This window comes from Thermobia domestica, chromosome 2 (assembly GCF_964235325.1).
Source record: "Thermobia domestica chromosome 2, izTheDome1.hap1.1, whole genome shotgun sequence".
In the NCBI taxonomy this organism is placed as follows: Eukaryota; Metazoa; Arthropoda; class Insecta; order Zygentoma; family Lepismatidae; genus Thermobia; species Thermobia domestica.
In genome coordinates this window covers 47,611,149-47,634,309 of record NC_137455.1, presented here as the reverse complement: position 1 = coordinate 47,634,309, position 23,161 = coordinate 47,611,149, and the positions used below count along the sequence as shown (strand labels likewise).

General features: G+C 34.7%; 1 protein-coding gene across 3 annotated transcripts in view; it reads right to left on the bottom strand.

The window, feature by feature from the left end:
* Positions 1 to 13,484, bottom strand: part of LOC145671719 (ribonuclease P protein subunit p40-like) — a 48,990-nt gene extending 35,506 nt beyond the window's left edge. Inside the window, exons 1-4 of one of the 3 annotated variants that reach the window (XM_081740928.1) lie at positions 13,325 to 13,482; positions 12,928 to 13,172; positions 6,634 to 6,778; positions 6,042 to 6,206 (exon numbers count right to left, since the gene is read on the bottom strand). In XM_081740928.1, the coding sequence (XP_081597054.1) occupies positions 6,042 to 6,206; positions 6,634 to 6,778; positions 12,928 to 13,050 (433 nt within the window). In that variant the 5' untranslated portion in view covers positions 13,051 to 13,172; positions 13,325 to 13,482. Of the gene's footprint in view, positions 1 to 6,041; positions 6,207 to 6,633; positions 6,779 to 12,927 lie in introns of those variants that run through there. The other 2 variants (XM_081740926.1, XM_081740922.1) reach the window with 2 other exon arrangements.
* Positions 13,485 to 23,161: the final 9,677 nt, after the last annotated feature.

Sequence of the window (23,161 nt, the reverse complement as noted above, 5' to 3'; positions counted from 1 at the left end):
TAGATGTACCAATAAAATATTTCATTTGAGTCGGATGTTCACAAGTATGTCAGTATAGATGTAGGCTACCTTACGTTGATTTGGGTAGGCATGTCACTTTTAACCACTTTCCGATTCATCCGATAATCGAACTTAATAGATGGGAAACCAAAAACCAATGCCCTATTACTTTCCTCTCTTTCTCAGGGCACACCGTAGCTCCCTGCTCACCTCTGGAGCTAAGCGTCCCTGATTCGATCGTAATCCATATGAGTAACGTTACTCAGATTCTCCATTTCCTGCCATTACCAACATTGCACTAATTCTTCCACTGTCAATAATTTGCATTTCATGAAATACGTATAAATCTATACATAGTGTACGCTGATATTTCTTTGCTGTATCTAAGGCATCTGGCGAATCATTCTTAATTGCAGAACTGATATTCTCTTCGTATCTACTGTTCTGTACGTTAATAACAACTGATTCAACTGCCTCTTCCAACACTGTATTTTGATAATGTTATATAAACAATTTATGATGCAACCTCAATTACGAAATTAGAACAGATCAATTCCTGCTTCACAGAAAGCAGTGACAAATACAAAAGCGGACGCTAATGTAACTCCACGGGATGGGAGATTTCTATCAGCAATGATCATTAACAGAAGTGAGTGCTTTTTCCATCTAAGAGTCGAATTCCAAATACTACTTGAGACTATCAAACAGTGCTGTACGTAATTCACAATGTAGGAAATTTCCGAGTAGGAGTAACTGGTTTTAATTATTCATCTTAAATAACAGCAACAAATAACGAAACATATTCAAATACACTAAACAATACATGATTTAGTTAGTTCAACAATAACTAGTGACATTAATAGTCGAAAATGTTAACAAAAGCGAGAACCAATTATCGCACCTCGCAACAATTACGAGCGTAGTTATATCAATCATTACGACCAATGTATGTTTGAAAGTCACTAATGGATTAATTAATTAATTTATTTATTCTTAATAAAGCGAAGAGGATACAGTTTCTTTCGTTTAAATTAAGGAAATTGTCCATGATGTTGGTTCTAGTCTTAAAGCACTATTCTAGCATTAGACTGACGAGATTGGAGAAACTAGGGAAATTTTAACTCTAAGTAATCAGTACCTGGAATTTAATCAAGATCACCCTGAATACAGAACTAATGTAAACTTATAACCCAAATTTTCTGAGACATCTAAATTAAAAACATCAGCCAACCTAACAGTTCAGCGTGCAGCTTCTGCTGTTAGCTAGGTTTACATTAAAATGTAAACAACTGAAATACTATTTCAAATTTGTTGAAAAAAAAAATCTTATACATATTACTCATTTGGTTCATCTATGCATGCAGCCAAGTTGCGAACTAATTTCCTTGATTACAAGTGACATCAATCACATAGTAGGGTTGCCAGAGGTTTTGTTTTTCAGTTGGGAGTTCTAAGTAGTTTTCTAAAGAAAATCAAAAGGATATGCTGAACCGAATCAAATTTAATGGAAGCAATAGTGTACATACTTTAAGTCGTTGTGCGCTGAATACGTAAAACTAGATAAGATGGGATCAAATACTAAACCATGTACTTAAGAATATTAAGTACTTAAGAATAAGAGTGTTGGTGTCTGATGAAGAGGACGTTAGGTCCTTGAAACTGTAACACATTGTAAGTATAGTTTTTAATATATTTCATTCTGCTCTGGTCAGAACTGTGTTTTATTTGTTAAGAATATTAAATATTTAAAAAGCATTAATTTAATACATCTACAACAGTGGCGGAATCAGAAGCATCATCATGAGGTGAGCCGAATTGCAAGGGAAACGGATAACAAACAAATTACATTGATAACAAACAAATTACATTCTTTTCGTTTTCTTTAGTCAAACAAATTTGAAATACTGTTGAAATCAGTTAACAGATCGAAATGTTTGTTTTACGTCCCACGTTTATACCTTGGAGGCTACGAGAGTCTGACGAATAGTGAACGAAAGAGTAAAATGAAGAAAGTGAAAGAAAAAGATAGAACCCGACAAAACCGACACAATGGTGATTGTCTAACACAAGGCCTACTTAGCGCAAGCTGGGATCAAATCAGGGACCCCTCGCACCAGAAGTGAGCACAGTACCACTGCGCTAAGGCAGCACATAATGATGGATCAACACCGGAAAATGTTAGTGATTCATTTCGGAGTACAACCAAAGACCACGCACTACGAAGTCATGTGCACTAACAATCCTAAGCAGGAGCTCAATAAAAAAATTAAAAAAAAAAAAAAACTGTTTCTTTTCTAACGCTTTCTAATTGCAGAAGGTAAATTTTGATGAGAGAACGAGCCCTCCCTCCCAAAATACAAAACAATATATTGACAATTTGATGAAATCTTATGTAGGGTTAAAGAGAGCTTCAGGGAAGTAGTTTCTTAACATGACTGTACAGTACCTGTGATAAATATAAGAGAAGTCGTGTTATCGGGGATCACAAATGGAATATACTCTGTTATTATAGTATTATATCACTACGTATAATAAGAGAAGGACGACGGCTTTAGCGCGTCAGCCTCTTGCCTACGCACTGCGTTACAATGTAAGTTTATGCATATACTTCGAATAGTACAGTTGAATAAAATATAACAATTTTAATAACATTCTGGCACTTCTGTTTACAACAAGATCTTTCTGTTGTTTTATTCAGCATAATGTGAGTCCATTCTTTATTTCTTTTCTACAAAGTTTTAACACTTTCTATGTAATTTTTCTAATATTGGAATGCATTACTGTAAGCGGTAATTTTTTTAAATTTTCCACTTAAAATCACAACAATATTATAACATGACAAAATACAAAATGGATTCTTATGTCCTAGCAAACCTGTAAAATAAAGCAGAAAGCCACCCATACCTCCTCTCTCGACAACTCCTTTAACTGATAACACGATATAAAGACAAACAACAGCGACTCCACAAAACAATATATTACTGAATATTTCCCAGTAACCCATGGCTCCTCTATTATAATTTATACTTAGTGATGTCAGTTTTTAAATATTTTATTTAATTTTAGTGTCCTCTACAATACCGTAATTATATAAGACGGGAAGCATAGTGTACAGTGAAGTTTGAACCTCTTAACGGAATTGTAATTCCAGTTTTATCTGTATGCTTTATTACCTGGATTTAGAGCTGATCGAATGTTGTAAACAATGCAACTTTAAAGTTACAGAGGAGCTTGAAATTTACATTTCCATGACAACTCTAGTTAGTAAAGTGAACTTTCTTAAAGAAGCAATATCTACAATACGAAATTACGGCAAATAAAATGGCTGTAAAATACGAATGAAGAAAATAGGATCATAGATGATTCACCAATAGCTTTACCAACAGTCTTCCTGAAACTTTCAGTTGTTGTTCCAGGTGAGAAGTGTTACATTTTAACAGTCTCAGCACAACCAAACATCCACTTCAGTGCACTGGTAACGTCGCTACAATTTAGTTGGTCGATGTGAGAGTAGTGCTCAAGGTCAAAGTAGTCGTGTAGTGCGAGTCCAATGGCGCTAAAAATAAATCGATTCTGGGAAAGCTACATTATAGCACTTTTTGATGTACACTTTAGTTGTTTCAACGAGAATTTTCACAAAGCACTTGTTCCCTTTATGGGAACATTATGAGTCGACCTGTAACGAAGTGGTGTCGTGAATTCTCGGGACGACGAAAAGATCAAGAACAAAGTTGAAATGTGGTTTTAGCAGCAGGTGCTAGAATTCTACAACTGTGAAATACAGAGGCTAGTACCCGACTTAACAGGTGTTTGAACAATAACGGAAATTACGTCCAAAAACAATCCCTGTACCATTAAATACATTATAATACACACTTTGTCAAATACACATGTTCTGAATGAGTACTAGCCATTGTAAGCTTACTTTCCAGACCTGTCTTGTATATAAAGCAAAATCTATAAATGTTATAACAGAGAGACAGATATTCAACTGTTTATCAGGTAATGATATAATAAATGGATAAGTGCACATTGGTTAGTTCGAATTCTTTGATCTTAAATTCTTACTTGTTTTTAACAAAACTTGAAGAAAACAATCTAAATATGAATGTCATTATTTGACAGTTCTACATTTTATAGAAAAATGTTTGGTTTATTACTATAGTTAAGCTCCATGTTAAAATCTGACTTCCTGCTGCAAGTATAATTTGGCTGTTAAACCTAGATCGTGTATCATTTGATTGATCTCCTCATAAATATTTTAATCTACAAAGATTATTATGCACTGGAATACCTTGCATAATGTGATATTATTATTATTATTAGCAAATTCAAATTTTTAATAAACAAATAAAAGAATTAGCACGTATGTATATATATAGATAGAACTACTGTTATATGTCTGGCTTGTGATATAACAATATTAACTACAACTGAAGAATGGGAACATGGTGGCTCAGTAGTAGACCACCTGGTGCGAAGTGCCCCTGGTTCGATTACAGACCGTGTAAGTTTGTGAAGGACTACATTGTGCTCGTGAATTTTCTCAGAGTTCACAATTTTCCTTCCACATTCTCATTCCATCAATTCCTTTCATAATCATTCATCCTCACTAATCAACTGTCTATTCTAGCCTGCAGGGTATAATCGTGAGTCATAAAACTGAAAGATTCAAATTTTCATTTACAATTGATGAAAATTGTTCAAAGAGATCTAGTATTTTGGGGGAATGAATTCTGTTTTATATAACTTGCCCTAAAAAATTAAAGAAAATATTTTACAAAAATGACTTCACCAAGTCTTCTCTAGAAATTATACTTCTAAAATATGTTATTCCCATTTCAGAAGTTGGAAATGATTTTAAGATTCGGACAACGAATGTCTGTTCTCCAGTAATATTGTATATTCCCTTTCTCCATGGATTTTTATATTACAAGTATCACTAGCACTAGCACTTCCTGATTTACAGTTACATTGCTTTGCGCTATTTCAAATGGGGGTGGTCAATGCTTTTTACGCAATCATGTTCCTTTCCTTATAGCAACGTTTTCCTTATCTCATTAATTGTTTCACTCATTACAGCTATTTGATTATGGTACCGCTACCCTAGAAGAACAAAACTTTACTTCACCAACGGCCGTCTTCTTCACAGCTATCTGACGTCATTCATAACCATATAAGACCCACTAGATTACAGTATATTTTACTTTGAGTGCAAAACATCTGCCATAGAAGACTATACAGAACCTTTAAAAAATAAATTATCGAGAGACGTGTAAGTAACATGGATACTTTACTGCCGATGAAAGAGCTCGCATGACATTTGTTTGTCACGATGTACGGCAAGGTTAAAAGAACAGGGGTTCAACTAAATATCTATCTTCCGCGCAAACTATGTAGCTCCCTATATTACGTGAGTCTGATTAGTTGAATGTTCATTCCGAAAGTTAAAACGAAGGAGTTCAAAAAATGAAGCCAGCTCTAAACGAAGTACATTTTATAAGGACGTGTTTGGGTCTGGTCTCGATCGGTCAAAATATTCTGGTATGTGGACAGGGTGTAACTATAATATAATGTGTGAAATTTAAATGAAATATGTTCATTATGAAACAATAATTAAAACAATATTGACAAATTACTTTCATATTAACACTGGTTAAATACGGACAACGTAGTCGCTTTGGTAAAGACCAAGTCGCTTGCTGAAGTGTATACCCACCTCCTAGCGTTGTTGATACTTTTGAACTGTTGGAATTTGGATAGTTTTATTCGTGTAAAACCAACGTAATTCTCTGTAGTTTTCGAGAAAACAATCCGAAAAGTTGAAATCATTCAGAAGTGGCTACAAATGAAGTCTTGAAGTAAGCGATCATTATTGCTGGCCATTATACTTAATTTAAATAATAATAATAATAATAATAAAATTCATTAAAGGAACAGTAAAATCTAAGATTTTAGTAAAACCTCTTCTACTGAAAAAATGAAGGGAAAAGTTTATCATGTTCAAATATGAGAATAAGATACGAAAAATATCAACTTACAGTATTGAGTGTGCTTTCTCCCACTAAATACAGAAGGCTTTCCTTCGATACCTAGTTCATCGTAGGTATCTTTCCTTAGTAACAGAACAAGATGTCCAGACGGTGTCAGAGCTACACAGTTATCAGTATCAATATGCGTATCAACACTTAATGCCGTAAAGTTGCCTGGAATGTGAAAGGACTATATTATCACACGAGCATTAGGATTTTTGATTATCGAAACTGAGGAAAAGAACTTCTATAATCTTCGAAATAACATTATTTAGAAATTTTGCTTAGTTGAAAATCTTACTCAGTTCTTCAGATATTTCTACGATTCTTAAATGCATTACACTTTTGCAACACGAAGTTTATTAACAACAATATTGAAACGGTCAGCTGTCCACACAGATCTAAAATTTAAAAAACTGGATAACACAATGGACAATTGTATTTTAAATTATATATATGGTAATAAGAAAAAAGTCATAGAATCTGGCCATGTTACGTTTCTATCTTGAAATAATAAGAATTACTGTAACTCATAAAGCAACTTATATATATACGTAAACATATGTATACGTACGCATATATATGCAAACAAACAACTTACCCTTTTTCACAAATGCCTCAATGAAAGATTTGTCTACGAACAAGTTTAAACCTACATCATGAATTTGATAATATTCACAGTCAACAACCAGTCCTTCAGATATTTCAGGGGGTAACAATATAGTATCAGGTAACACAAGAGAAACCTGAAAGAATGAAAAAAAAAAAAAAAAACTATTATATTTTGTCTCAATAGATCAAATTTGACATATTTGTACTTTCGTCCATAAAACTGTCTAGCTTGAGATAGCGCTTTCATAAATCGCGCTATGAAATGACTTGTCAAATAATGTTTTTTCCCAGTTGTCAAATTACATGTATGTTAACGTAATCAAACTCTTGTTTTAAGAACATCAATATGTGGTGGAAGCCCTAGCCTTAAAAAGATTAACATAAAAACATTCTCTCTCTCCTTTTCTTTTTAATGAAATTTGGGCTAGGAATTCTTTAATATTAAGACAAATTGCTTCATATAGAAAGAATATGAGCTCTTGATAGAATACGTTCTTTCACTGGTTTGATAATGCAGGAATCAGGTCCCTGTCGAGTTTTCTAAGCATTACCGCCATCGGAGCGAGAGACTCAATTTTTGGCTAAGTAAATGTAGTTCGAATCTCACGTTACGTTGTCGATTCATATCTCGTATAACCTCGACGCTCACAAATTATGTTTACCTCTGAAACAACCAACCAAAAAAATAGATGGTGTTGGCAATGTATTAGATAACGCCCCTCTCTCCCAGGGTTTGCTCAAGTGGGCCCAGCCCGAAAAAAAAACCGGTGTTTTTTTCGGGTTGGACCCACCTGAAAATCTACAACTAAAGTGATCACATTGAAAGTGATTTTTAACAGATTTTGAACTTTCCTTAGGCGAATCAGATGCTTTCACGTTAAGGTATACAACAGCATTCAACATAAGACCTTCATAAAGCTCTGAATGCACTGAATGAATAACAAAATCTTACCTTAGCTTGGGATAATTTTACAACAAATTAATGTATGGATTATGCTTATAGCCTATTTGAAGTAAAATATGCAATTTTATATTTTAGTTTCCGTGAATAGTGTGCTCGCTGACTCGGCAACGCCGAGGGACGTTATCTCTCATACGTTTGACGGGTTGAAGGCCATAGGTGCCGGTACTACCAGTAAATGTGTAAATACATTAGTAAAACTATCAGTATTATTTCTTATCTTTGATGGTAACACAAGTACTATTCAGTAAAATTTGGTTTTCCAACAACAACAGTTTAGTTCGCTCATTTGTTGCTACTCTTCAAATAAGCATTCTGTAGAATCAATACCAGCAATAGCGTAAAAATTCTTGCCAAACATAATTAACTTAATGCTCGGAGTTCCGAAGACTATGTAACGCTTTTTAATTCAAGAGCTGAATTCATACTTCCGTACTACTGGAAGTTTCGATGTATAGTAAAGAAAGCTCCATTTTCGGGAAAAAACCCGCTGTGAAAGCAGTGCTTGGGAAATTACCGTAATTGAACTCATAAGCATCGGAAATTAATACTTCAACATTTTGAAACATTTAGGCTATTCTATAAAATATTAATTATATCTTTGTTGTTTTTAATTAGTCTTTCGGGAAAGAACAGTCTTACAACAAGTGCTCGGGAAATTCCCGTAATTGAATGCACAAAGTATCGGAATTTTATAAAACGAATTATATCTTTGTTTTAAATTAATACTAGCTGAACCTGCGCTCCCTACACAGCGCATCGTTTACATATGAGCATGAATCTACCTGTCTTTCTCACATCTGTGTATGTTCTTTCACACACACAAGTGAAAGACGTTCTGATAAAAGTGGGCAAGGGGTACCATAAAGGTTTTATTATTATTATTATTATTATTATTATTATTATCTTTTCAATATCTCGCACCGTTTGCAAGATTGAGCTTGCTCCCGGTTGGAGTTTCTAATTTGTATATGATCAGTGTTTTCTTTCTTCTTGCATGCAGTATGTAATAAGCAAATACATTACATACAATATTAATTATAATGTCAGTGATATATAGTGTTCATTGGGCAAAACATTCCAAAAAATAAAGATTCATCTTAGTCTGGAGAAATGGTTATCCTTCGTGTTTCATCATCATTTGTCCATGGAACTAACGCCCGAGAGATATATAACCCCTGTATATAACTATGTTGTGTCGGAATGTATAACTCATAGGGTATGATGCATTACTTTTTAAAATTTTCAACACTTCTAGTGTATCTCTAAAAAAAATGTAATAAAGAAATAACAGCCACGTTTTTTAAAATAATATTCAATTAGAACTGGACAATCTACACAACATTTGGAATCGATCAGCGACAACGGCACGTTTCTAGCACTTGTGGTTTCGACATCTCATTGTCGAAAGGACTCGAGACAAACACATTAACCTAGCATTTTAATATATAGATATTTGGTATTCATATTTGGCGAACGTCACTGAGACTCCTAGGATGACTCAATCTACGTGTTCATGCCTGTACCACACAAACTACAGGGTACAACTTTCGGTCTTTTAAGTTTAAATTTTCAGAGTAGAAGAATGAGGGACGCTCTAAATTTTCTGTATCGATTTTGGCGGCATACCAAAGTAAAATTTCAAAATGGCGCCATTTTTCTCAAAATAGCGGCTTCCACGCTACAAAGCGCAACTTTCAATCTTTTAAGTTGAAATTTTCAGAGTAGAAGCACGAGATACTATAAATTAGAGAAAATAGTTGCAAGTTGCAATTAAACCCGAGAAAGCCCAATGAAACCCAAAAATACCCCCCCCCCCAAAAAAAAACATATGGGTCCAGGTTTTTTTTTTCCCCCATATATATAGGCCTACATTCTTACAAGATGAAGATTCCAGTATTCTCACAAGTCCTATTACTGTTGACATCACTCTCATCAATGTTTGCCTGCAGTTTTATAAGCCGTCAAATGAAAGAAAGAGAAAAAAAGTGATTGTCTAAGACATTCTGTGTTATTATTTTCCTGGTGCTGACAAGCTAACATAGATTGTTATTTTTTTCACGATTTATCTTTTCTGTGCATACCTATCGCCGATTCACTTGCTACTTGCAGTTATATTCCTATATGGGGATCAGCGTCGCCCTGCCCTGGATTATGAAGGATACAAATCTCACTTGCATTGACAACCTAAAACAAGATGGTGCGTGTTTTGGGGATGAATAATCTTCTATGGTACACCAGTTTGCAGTCATATCACGAACTTCCTTGACTACATGCTGGAATTTAAGAAAAAAATGTAATTTCTAAAAGTGAAAAACTAGTAAAACTGCACTTTACCTGTGGCAACTGTGTTCTCGTGTTGACCAATGCAAACGTGTGCAGGTTTACTTTTCTCACAACACTTGAAATAATCGTTGAAAAATTATAATTTCTACACTAGCTTCCTTCCTATTGTTCTCCAAAAGATTTGCGCTGGGCGAGATGACATTACCACATTTAGCATACATAAAATTCAAATGGGCCACCAAAAGCAATTTTTAAAAATTACATTTCTCTCATGATCTGCGTATAAAAATAATGTCTGGTAGTATGGCAGAAAAACCACGGTGCAGAAACAACCTGTGATAGGCGGTCACTCAAAAACACGAACATTATCTAACCAGTTGAATGGTATCCGAAAGAAAAAGGCGCGTCGGCGAAGGTGAGGATACGCGTACGCAAGGATAGTGAAAACAAGCGAGTTTTGGCAATGATATGAGTTTCAATAGCAATTGCCATCGTTTCATACTAGTAACGCTCCACTTGTAAACATAAAATACAGCTCCTGCACACTGTGCTGAAATACACCGCCGGTAGAAAATAGGGCATTACTGCTGTATCACCGGACCACACGAAAACAGGGAAAAAAGGGTTATTTAGTTTCCCCCCGCAAAATACTAGGTTGTGACCAAGCAGGAATCCAGCGAGAGGGTGAGTCCATAGGGAGCAGACGCGTCAGCAACGGTGGCTATACGCATAAACGAGGATAGTGGAGAACTTTATATGTTATAAAATGCCTGGCTTACGTGTTGCACAGCTTTGAGGGAGATACTAAATGCCATCAAAAAAAAAAGTATTAATTAAAATATACTAAATTAGGTTTGTCCAGATGCTCTTCTTCTTTTCTGTATGGTAGTTTCAATTCGTCTCCAAACTTATGACAAACTGTTAGCTTGTTTAATAGAGCCTTTCACACAATTTCAACAACTGAAACTCCTTATTTTTGTATAACTCAATAAAACTGAAACACAATATGTGACAATCTTGTCATTTACGCATCATATCCATTGTCTTTCCCATAAACCATAACAAGTGGACGTCTTCACGAAATAGTCCCTTCCGCTTCCACATATAGTGCCGCTTACATCAAAAACAACTATCTACAACAAGTACTTTCTTAACTTCCACTATTCCCCTCACCTGCCTTTCAACCACTCTTTTTTACAAACCAAAATAAATTCTCCAACTCATCTGCTAAATTTTCTAAAATTATTTCGGCGATACAGTAGTTAGTCCCTTAGACACCTCATTCCTCCTATATTTTTTAAACTTACTTTTGGCCCCCCGCAATTAGAATTAACCACAGAAAGTAATAACCGCTGTATTTCAGGTTTACAAGTGAAGGGTTACTATGTAAAAGGGTTAACTGCTGTATGGCAAGACCAATTTTAGAAAATTTATCAGATGATTTGGAGAATTTGTTTTGGTTTGTGAGGAAGAGTGAGTGAAAGTCAGGTAAGAGAAATAATTCAAGTTAAAAAAATACTTGTTGTTGTTAGTTGTTTTTCATGATCTAAGCGTCACTATACATGGAGGGGACCCAACTATTTAGCTTAGAGGTATACTGTACATGGCAAGACTTGTCCCAATCGTGTTTGAGTTTTCTCGAGTTGTACAAAAATAAGGATCGTCAGTTATTGAAATTGTGTGAAAGGCATGGCCTACTAAACATACGAACTCTTTGTCGTAAGTGTAGAAACGATTTGAAACTACAGAAAGAAAGAGGAACATCTAACCTAATTTAGTACATTTTGCTATTTTTTGGAAGACATTTAATATCATAACAAAGCTGTGTAACCAATAAGCCATGCATTTTACGGCATAGAAAGTGCTTCTCCACTACCCTCGTTTATGCGTTAACCCAACAGATACACTCCGTCCCTACCCTGGTGCGCTCCTGCCCTGACTGGGTTAGATAACATTCGTGCTTTTTAGTAACCATCTAGCACAAGTGGATTCGTGTTTTATGAACTAAGTTTTTACGTTATACGTCCACGCAATATTTCGATAATAACCACTACAAAGTGAGCCAGGTCACAATCTACTATTTTACGGGAGAAACTAAATAATATTCTCTTGTTTTTCGATTTTCGTGTGGTCCAGTGATACAGCAGTAATGCGGAAATGAGTTGATGGTAATGATGCATAATTAATGTGCTGGTAATATGTGAAGTCAATGTAATAGAAATACAGTGTATGCAATGCAGGAACAAAAATAAGAGAAAAATAATATATTGCACATGTTTTAGAAACCCATTAGCAATTTATACAAACCAAGCAGGTACGAAGAACCTAACCAAATTTAATATCACATAACCAAAATTACGCTGTAGATCTGAAAAGAGTGATTTTTAGGAAAAAATTCTGGGATATAGTATACGTAAGACCGTCTGAGTTCCAGAAGAAGCTGGACGCTCATACTTTTAGGGATTATTCATTGAGTATCTACGAACTTAGAAAGGGGGTAACAAACCCAGTTTCATTTACTTATCCACTGATACGAAAATAAAAAAGAACGTACCTATTTGCCCTTGTACTTTATATGCTTTAGCGCATTACCTTATATGCAACAAGGATTTTGGTCTGCATCATGATATAAATTTAAAAATATTTAACATTTTTCGAATCGAAATCAACAAAATTTATTCTAGAAAGTAAAAATAGAATGTTAAGCACATATAGTGAAGACAACGCAGTGATTTAATTTGGTAACGTATAAATATATAATATGAAGTATCCTCGCTCACGGAAGACAGGGGGTTCTCATGTATACTATTACCAAATTCTGGACCCCCCGTAAGTATTTATTTCTGTTGCCTGCAGAAATTTATTACTTAGAAACATGTTTCTTTAAATGCAAAGTATTGAATTTTACCTGTTAATTTTCCAAAGTGTGGAGTGCCTAAACTAAACATAACCTACAAATGCTTTTCTAACATGAAGTAAATTTAACCTGTGCTCAAAAGTATGTAAACATCAAACTAGTAGTCAAAAATTGCTTACCAAATGATTGAAATAATGATTCTTAACACACTTTTCCCAGGAAGATGTGGTTCTCAAATTACCATTTTTAAACTTAAAACTGCTAGATGGAGGTTCAAATTTCCATACTTCAGGACTCAACATATTCAAACACAGAAACTCGATGAACAACCCATAACCTTTTATTTCAAGTTCATACACACTCCTTCTGCCTGTCTGTCTCAATGTTTTGATGCTCCACGCAGATGTCCAATGAGCAATCCACTCTGTAAAATGAAATTATATTTAAAGAAGTTGTTCCGGGAACGAAGTGACAACATAATAGAACTTAGTCAATCACTTCAGGTCAAACGCTATGACACTATAGGGTGGCCACAAAGTCCCTCTACTCATAGATAAATGCTTATGTAAGTTTTACCTTTATAAATGCTAATGAAAGGTTATCCAATCTTTCAAATTGTGTGAACGATGGCTGATAGTTCCGGTTATAGTACTGAAGAACGTGTTATTGAGAGTTGTTGCATAGAACTTCGTTGTGTATTATTCTTTGTCTTCGGTGGACATACTGATCCTTTGGACACTTACCGTGTAGTGCCCACTACATCCTCGATAACTTTGGTCTGTAATATTTTTAACCTTAGTACTTTTTCTATTATTGACCTGGCCGCTCTGTAAAAATGTTCCATCTTCCCTTGGAATTTAAGGGAAGTGACCGTAAGGGTATGTTGATCTATGGCGTTAGGGGGTTGAAATATGGCAGTTTACCGACAGAAGTTGTAGTATGTGAACTCTTAGTGAAACGCACACTTTCCTTTTAGTTTTGGATGTACAGCGTATATCTTCAATGATGGTTGATAACTTGAATACTTAAATGGTCAAAGGGCATAATTAGTGGATGTTAGAAATGTGAAATTTGCAATATTTTTGGGATCAAAGTAACCTATTACAATCAACGAGTTTAGTACAAGTTAACGATTTCCGCATATTAATTATCTTAAAGTGAGAAGTGTCTTTTCTGCTAGAAATCCAACTAAAGTGACTTTGATGGTACTGTGATCTTCGTATGAACAATTGCCGTTTGAAAGATTAGGAATTATTTCATGTCGGGAACTAATCTTTGACATTTTTCTTCAACACATCGTCTAATGTAATCATGCTTGTGTAAACTTCTAGTGGAGCCCAATGCCCTTTCGACCTAATTCATGCCTCGATAATTTATTTACGTAACAGCAGTGATATGTGCGTCAGTTACAACCGTATTTCAAACATCACCTCAAATACTTTAACAGGGAGACCCGGGTTCGATTCCCGGCGGGAGCTCATGTAGTTCGGATTCCGCGTTAATCAGTAGGTCCACGTCTCATATATCCTCGCTGCTGAACGGGACGTTAAACTCAAAATCAAGTCAACTCAAATACTTTAACAGTAGCAGCACTAGCATTCAAGTGCGATACGTAGTAAGTATTTGTTCATTTTCTACTTGTGATGATCATATGTGAAGAAGTTATTTCGTTTTCTTCGTTCAGCATGAGTTTGCATCTGACTGTAACATTGATAATTATCAAAAGTGTCTGTATTGTGTCACCAAATCTTCAGGGTATCGCTGTACCTTCGGACTAAGCCAGCTATTTAATACGAACTTTTGTCTTCTTGGAGCAGTTAATTTTACTGGCCTTTGGTTAGGGAACATAAAGCAGCTGTACTTTTATTCATCGTCGAGTAACTATTGCTATCGCTTAGCCTTCGTACTAAGCCATTTATGAGTTATGGAGTCTTCATCATGGTTTGCTTAGCCTTCATACTAAGCCATTTATTAGTTATGAAAACTTCATCATGGTTTGCTTAGTCTTCCTACTAAGCTGTTCACTGATAATGGAACCATCATTATGATTAGCTTTTAGCCTTCGTACTAAGCCGGTTCCTGATTACGGGTTTTTACCCCAACAGAAGCTGTTAGTTTCTGTTTTCTTTCGTTGTGGAAGAATATTTTGAAGTGTTAATGATTTACTTCAAGAGAGCTTCACTTTCATATCAAGCCTTTTTCCGCTTTATGCAGAGTCGTTTCGAAGTACGATTAGCGTCATACTAAACTTCAGACTACTGCAGGAGACTTATGTTAGTCGAACGCTTTAGTATGGCACTAATCGCGCCTCAAAACGACTCTGCATAAGGCCCTTTATGTCTACGGTCTTGCGCCTTCGTCCCAAGCAGTTTCGTTTCATTTGTGTTATGGAGTGCCACGCTAAATATTATGGGCCATATGCAGAGTCCTTTTGAAGTCTGATTAACGCCATACTACGAGTCTGACTAATGGATGGTTATCAAAATTGTATTCAGAGTCACTGATTTGGACGTAGTATTTGACGAAGTTAATCACATGCGACTAATTAATCTAGAGCAGAGGCTAATCTTTTACCCACGGTTTAGCGTGTGACACAATTCGTATTTCCTATATTTTCATTTTTACAGACTACGCATGCGCTGATCTAGTTTTCCGTAGTTGCCACATTTATTTTTCTCACCGATGCATTAGGGTTATATAAGTTAATCATACCCAAATCATCATTTTAGTTGTACTCAGTTGACTCTGAATACCAAAAAGTGCACCTTCCCTAGTAAAGAGTTGGTATTCTTACTAACTAGTCTGTGACTAAACTTCGATTAACGAATCCTCTCTGAATACCGCCCTATGTGTTCCTGTCTTCTTTTGCTATGGAAGAATATTTTAAAGTGTCAACAATTTACTTCAAGAATGCTTGAATTTCATATCAAGCCTTTTTAATGTTCACAGGCTCATGCCTTCGTCCTAAACAGTTCAGCTTAATCTGTATCTCGTCATGGATTGCGACAGTAAGTATTATGTACGGCTCTAAGTCGAGTCTTACTTCCACCAGAGCGGTAGTGGGAGTGCATTTTCTAATTATTTGGCCATTAAGGAGATTCCCGTTGTAAGTGGTGTAATGAAAACTTTAAGTGAAACTATGTACTAAATATTAATGTCATAAGAAATCTCTGTGTTCAGTTAAGAGCGCTCTTATTATCTGTCTGTTGGTTGTATGCATTTTCAAATGTTTTTAATGGTTTTAAAATATTTACTCAGTCTTGGTTTTTCTGTTTTTGCTGATTCACGCGTAAGCTTCTAATATTATAACTAGTTTTTCTACTCACGAATAAGTATGTACTTGGCATAATTTTACACTATTTGTAGCAAGTTATCATGTTGCCATTATAACTTTAATACGGCTTCTTGTCTTGTTGTGTATTACTATGCCGTATCAAGGAATTTTGTGTTAAAGTTGTTTTGGATAATTAGGCTATAGTTTTGTTATCTATTTCCGTAAAAGCGAAGAAAGAGAGAAACATAGTTATTATCACATTTAAAATCTCATCGATTTTTTATTTATTTATATATTTTATTTTACTTTTTAAATTACACTTTTACTTGTATTAAGTATTTGCATAATCCAAATCCTAGAGTGTAATGCTTTCTCACTAAATAATAAAAGGATAACAAGGATCATATGTTCAGGTATTATTGGTACAACTTTGTTTCAGATTAACTTAGGTTAAGCCAATAGATAACCCTATAGAACTCATAGAGAAAATACAATTGTAGAATGTATGGTACAAGGGTTTCCTCTTATCTACTCTTATGACTAAGGTAGCCTCGTTTAAGTTAGGCGTTATCCTTTCGCGTCCTTAAAGGTTGCAATTAAAATTTTTAGTTTTACATTTTAGTTTTTCTCTGAGTCTTCTTGTGTTAATAGAATAGCAGAATGGCTACCCTTCTTTATTTCAGTGTTTCCACACTGAAAGGTGTTAGTTTCTTAGAACCTTTGGGCAGTTCGGGGCGCTACGACCGCCTTATGCAAAACCGTTTTGAAGTTTGATTAACGTCATGCTAAAAGCCTGACTACTACAGGAACCTTATGTTAGTCGAACTCATTAGTATGGCACTAATCACGCGTCAAAATGACTGCATACGGCCCTTAATGTTTCCTATTTCAATAAAACTTCTCGAAATCATTGTTGATCATGTAATTAGGTTCTTTCAGTGTAGTTATTTACGTATGTTTAATGGTTTACATTATTTATTTTCAGGGGTAATGGGACTATGTGGCACCCTGTATATACAACATACTGCTATGAGTAAAGACAACACTGCACTGTTGTACAGTTCGATGTATAGAAAATGTTACAAAAAGTTTAAGTACAACTTAGGACCAAACTTTTGGGCCGTGTGCTTATGAGTTCAGAAATACACTTCTCATCGACTAAATATTTCTGGTATCTAGCCCAGCTCGTCCCCCTCCTCTTCCTCTCCTTCTATAATGCAGTGTGTGACGTAATAGCCGAAAAAACCAGAATCAGTTTACAAGGTTTATAGCTCTAATATCGTCTCTTTCATTCGTTTGTTCTGAAATTCCTATCTAGAGCCTGAATTTTAAAAAGCCACAAAATGTTCCCATAGCATCATAAACGCCCTTCTTTCGTTCAAATAGGATGCTGACCTTTTGTAGCTTAGTTACAGGGTGTAAGGTGTATAATGAACTTCCCCTTGTTCAGGAACATTTTAAGGAAGTAAGAGTTTATTCCTATTGTGTTAATTAAGTTATATTTGATAGAGCTATATTATAAAGTAGTGCCAAATACTTTGCGTCATTGTCTGTTACATGAATATTTAGTGTAAGTCCGCGCCTTCATTGCTTTCGAATGCGAATGCGAACTGCAAATTCATGTGCCTCTACTAGAACCGAAGTTTTATGAATGCGAATCAAGTTCAATGATTCTTTCAAAGCTTCAATGTAAGATATTTTTACTTGAAAATTCGTACTTTAAAGTCTTGAGAGCACGAAGAAGACGAATATGCATAAATGGTATATTTTTATTAAGAAATGAGAAGGAAAAATTTAACTTATTGCCTCAGCTAGAGCAACAAGAAGAAAAGCTCTTGGGGTTCTAAATAATAATAATACCTATTAATTTCCTTTCTGCGCAAAATATAGTGAATGTTCCTCCGGTTATTATTATGCTTCTGTGATAACCGCTGCTATTTTCACTTTAAACTAAATTAACTAAATAAAAATAGAGATTACTTTCTAAGGTTAATCTAAGAATAATTATGCACTCGAATTCTCTGTCTACTTTTGGTTAAGTCAGACGTCCACGAATGTAATGTCTTATACAAAGTATTCAAGCGCATAGGATTACCGAAGTGAATAATAATAATAATAATAATAATAATAATAATAATAATCACCCTCTTGAAACAAATATGCTTTGCAGCTGTAAATGTGATGGTCCCTCTATCTCTTGTATAAGTATTCATCGCATCAAGGTTCTCGGAAATTTGTAAAAAAAAGACGAAGTATGTTTAAAGATTTTGAATAATAAGCAAAGAGGTACGTATATATAATCATAATTTATTGCATCCGTTCATCGTCATACAACGAAATTGGACATGTCAGTTATATATATACCAGTATTCAGAAACGTATTACTATTATTACATATGGATTCTTACAGATTCAGTAATTTACTTACTATACATTTAATTTTATGCATACGAATTATTTTGTAAATATCCTTGAACCGAGTAAAAGCATTGTTCTAACAAGTACCTTTTAAGTTTGGATCTAAAGCTATTTACAGAGACCTGATTTTTTATACATGATGGAAGTAGATTGTATAATAGAGTACCTTTGTGCGTAACTGATTTATTCTATATATTTATTCTATGTGTATGCAAGTGAATGTCATCTTTACTTCTTGTGTTGTACCTGTAAATGTCTTTAACAATAAATTCACTACTATGTTTTTCAAATACATTAATATTTCGAACAAATACATTGAGGGAAGAATCATTATTCCAAGTTCCTTAAAAATATTTCTGCAAGAAGAGTTCCACTTTATTCCTGCAAGTTTTCTTACCACTTTCATATGTACCCTAAAGATAACAAAACTTTTAGGTGCATTACCCAGAACATCAATCCATATTTTATTATAGAATGGAAATTTGAGTAATATATACACTTAGTTGTTTTTACATTAATCTTATGTCTTATACATCCAATTGCATAACATAGTTTTCTTAATTCTTGCATGTCCTATATGTGGTTCCCAGTTGAAATTACTAGATATTTTAACTCCAAGAAAGATAACAGTTTCTACATATGAAGGGAAAGGGGGAAAAAGAAGGAATGTCACTAAACTGCATTTTCGAGAAAACAGCGTTTTAATATTGAAGACCTCGTAAAAAGAATAGGGTTAGTTAAATATTTTGCCCCGTTTTACATGGACATTTCTACATTAACGCATGCGTGGCATATAGTCAAATAGCACCAAGAGTCACCAACAGATAGGGCAAAGCCTCCGAAAAAGCTCATACATGGACATTCCTCGTTTTTTCCCTTACCCAAGTGTTTTATTATTTATTCTTATTATTGGATTGTATTGATTACTTTTACTCTTGTTAAAATTTAAGACATGTGTTTTATTTGCATTAATAATTAGATCATTTTTATTGAACCCGGGACCCCAACCACCAGAGGTGTACGCTCTACCACTGAGCCACCGAAGCCCCTACGATTGTAATTGAGTTCTTGATATACCTCAGGGGTCCGTGAAGGTAAGCAGAAAGGTAACAAATAGAATTGAAGTTAATAAACAGGTTGGGCTAGGTAGTACCATTTAAATCACTTTCTTTGATTTCCCCCAAACGTTACATGCCAGAGACGCCAGTGCGCGGGATCATACTATAACCAAATCTTTTTCATGCGCAGCAAAAATTAACATATGTAACACAATATATAAAACTTATGACAATTTGAAATTATATGCATGATATTAAATTAACTCAACACATGTATATAGATCTTCCACTTCATACTCAAGCCACGATTCCGCAGGTTTCACATGGAATACTATTAGCCGGTTAATATTTGGTTCATTCGTCGTCTTCCCCACCAGGGACACGTAGACATCATGTTTTCATCATATTTGCTTAACCAGCGACTTGGTACAGTTGCAAATGAATGAACATTTTTATCACACAAAAACTCTTTTCACATTTGTAAACTCACCTTCATTTCACTATAAGAATCAACAAACTTTGAAGCAGTCCACCCACACTGCCTCACCATGTGACAAATGAAGAACACGAACCGAACATACAAGCAGCACGACCAGACGACGATTTCTCCAATCACACTCTTCAGCGGCAAAGGCGCCTCGTCGCCTGTCCGAGCATCTTTGACGAGGTTGGTCCGTCCGCTGTTTGCCGTCTTCTTTCAAAATGTTTGTCAAGGATCCTCTAGTACTTGTAATTTTATTTTAAATATTTACTTGTCATATACCCTTTACGTGCAGTCTCTTTACTACATTTCTTTTCATATATTTACCTTTTTTATGGTCAGCACGCTATCAGCGTTTCGACGTCTTTACAACCATCATTTGCCACGGTCGTTCCGTCCGCTGTATGCCGACTTTCTGCCAACTCCGTTTTCACAAGACATATTTAATGGAATTAGTGTCCACCGACAAGAAAAACCTTCGGGCAGTTTCAATTTTTACTTCATCAGTAAAGGAGATGAAGGCTCTATTCATTTTCCAAAATTTGACTCGCTGGTACGCGATATTGATTCTTTCGCCTAAGTCGTTTTTTAAGAAACTAAAGGTAGTGTCTTTTGGCAGTCGTCGTCCGACTCTCTGCCGACTGTTTCGAGAAAGCTTTATAGGAGGAGGAAAGCTGTTTCGAGAAATATAAGCACTAATTCGTATTTTAAAGCAATAAAGTAGCTTCTAACTCTCTTTGTTTGGGCGGCAGGATCATGATGGGGAATAGTGTTATCCTCTTTACTGTCTTTACCAGAGTTTATTTATTTATTTTATTTTATTCTTCTTGAAAAAGAGCCATAAAGAAAAATCAAATGAAATCTTCAAGTTTTACCTCCAACAGTTATGTTGGGTAGGCTAAAGGAGACGGTGATGATGAGTGAATAAGGACGCTCTATCACTTAACCTTTATGGAACAGATTGAATCATTAAATTGACAAAACTTTAATAATAATAATAATAATAATAATAATAATAATAATAATAATAATAATAATAATAATAATAATATTCATCCTTCCTTTCATCCTTCCTTATGTTTTTCATTTCTGGTCTCGAAGGGGGCGGGGGCCCAGACCCCTCCTTGGCTATGTGCCTGCTGGCGTGGCAGCAGTGGCGGCTAATGTTAGTGTTGCAGCGTTGCGCAACGACCAAAGTATTTCTAGAAAAAAATATTATTAGCAATACTAATAAAGAACAGAAAAAATACTTTCTAATACTCCCATATGTACTTTAAATAATATATACATATATATATATATATATATATATATATATATATATATATATATATATATATATATATATATATATATATATATATATATATATATTTACTTCTGTAACTGTCCGTTTCGTTAATCCGTTTTAAAAAGCGAAAAATAATTCGTCACAGAGTTTCTACTTTATATTGTGTTGCAGCGAGCATACAACGACCAGATTCCTTCAGCGCGGGAATTGGAGCGAATGTTAAGTCTCCTTTCCCCTATCTCAGAAGTTAAAAGGTCTGGTCGTTGCAGTACTTCTGCAACACAGCACGGTTTCCAGTGAATGAGAAGGTTTTTCGCGCTAAATAAGCTTTCTGAATTTTATTTCACTAGCAATTAACAAATGGAATTTGTTTTTATGCATTCATATTTTTAAATTATGGTACTTATACTGAAGCAAATCAATATAATGACAATTAAAAAAAAGTGATAGCAGAATTGCAAAATATGAAAGAAAATATGTAGTAGAGCTGAAATCAAACGAAAGTAGATCCGCATTTACAAGCTAATTCTTAGCTTATATAGATAATGAAGGTTTCTTCTACAGTAATTTGTGAACCAAATATTAATGTCAATATGCAGACCCCCCTCTGTGGATAGTATTTTATTATATATATATTTCTTTTATAAAATAAGTATATTTTATACTCTTGACAAAACTTTATGGTGGGGAACGCCACATTGAATTTGGGACTAGTTAGCAATGCTCAGAGGTGTAACCACGAGGGGGGCACCGGGTCCGGACCTCCCAAAAATTTCGAAACTTGACTAACATTTGTAGACTTTCCTAACGAACTATACTTGTTTAACAGAGAAATGATTGATGTACGCTAAATATTTTATTTTACGCCTGATCATGTACTCTTTCTTTTCTTATAGAAATAATCGTTCTATCCTTTTTTCTAAAAAATATAGGTGACAGTAATTATGAATTACTTATCTTTTCGGGAACAGAATAAGACAAGTTCGTTATTACGTAGACGTATTGGACCTTCCTCAAATACTTTGGACCCCTCCCAGCTAACATGTTGTTCCTATATCTGGCGGGTTTCAAGGTTGCTTTCCAGAATGTTGATAAACATGGTTTCGTCTCATGTGGAAGAATATGTGTTCATCGTGCATTGCGTAACAACCAAGACGGATGAGTTGGAATGTAGATTTTTTTTCTTTTACGCACATGTGTGTGTGTGTTGCTATATGAACAGGGTTGCCAACTCTGTAAAATAAAAAACCGGCATTTTCTCAAAATTCTCTATGATATAGGTCTCAGCGTGAAGTATCTCTGTTCGGACCTATTCATAGAAAGGAAATGTACTATCGTGAACAAAAATGCATTAACACATATATTCTGTATGTCCTTAGAACATTTACTAATAAGCTTAATAGATACATTATGCTATAAATGAGAAACTAAAATTGATCAATTGGCATTGATCAATTTATTGTATTTACCAGTAACTACCATTTCTTTAAAATTATCGAAAGAGATGAACGAAAGTATAATAATCTTTACGTGACAATTTTGGATTTGGAAAATGAAATTCACTCTTTAAACATATAGTCTCTACTTCAACTATGGGAAATTGCTTTAAGAAGTCCTTTTCCACTATTAATAAATGTATAAAATTCCTTGAAAGTAAATTTCAAATTTTCCCTGATTCAGTCCCTGTCATCTCTTTAAAATTTTCTAAACAGGTGAACAAAATATATTAATCATTGGTAGATGATGAAAGGTAACAGTTTTGAGTTTACAGAATGACAGCTACTTTTCAATGTCTATACTTCGAACTAGATACAAATTTAAAAAAAAAAACGGTTATAAAGGGTCTGGTGAGAAGTTTGTAGCCGCCACCGGCTTTAATCAAAATAACAGC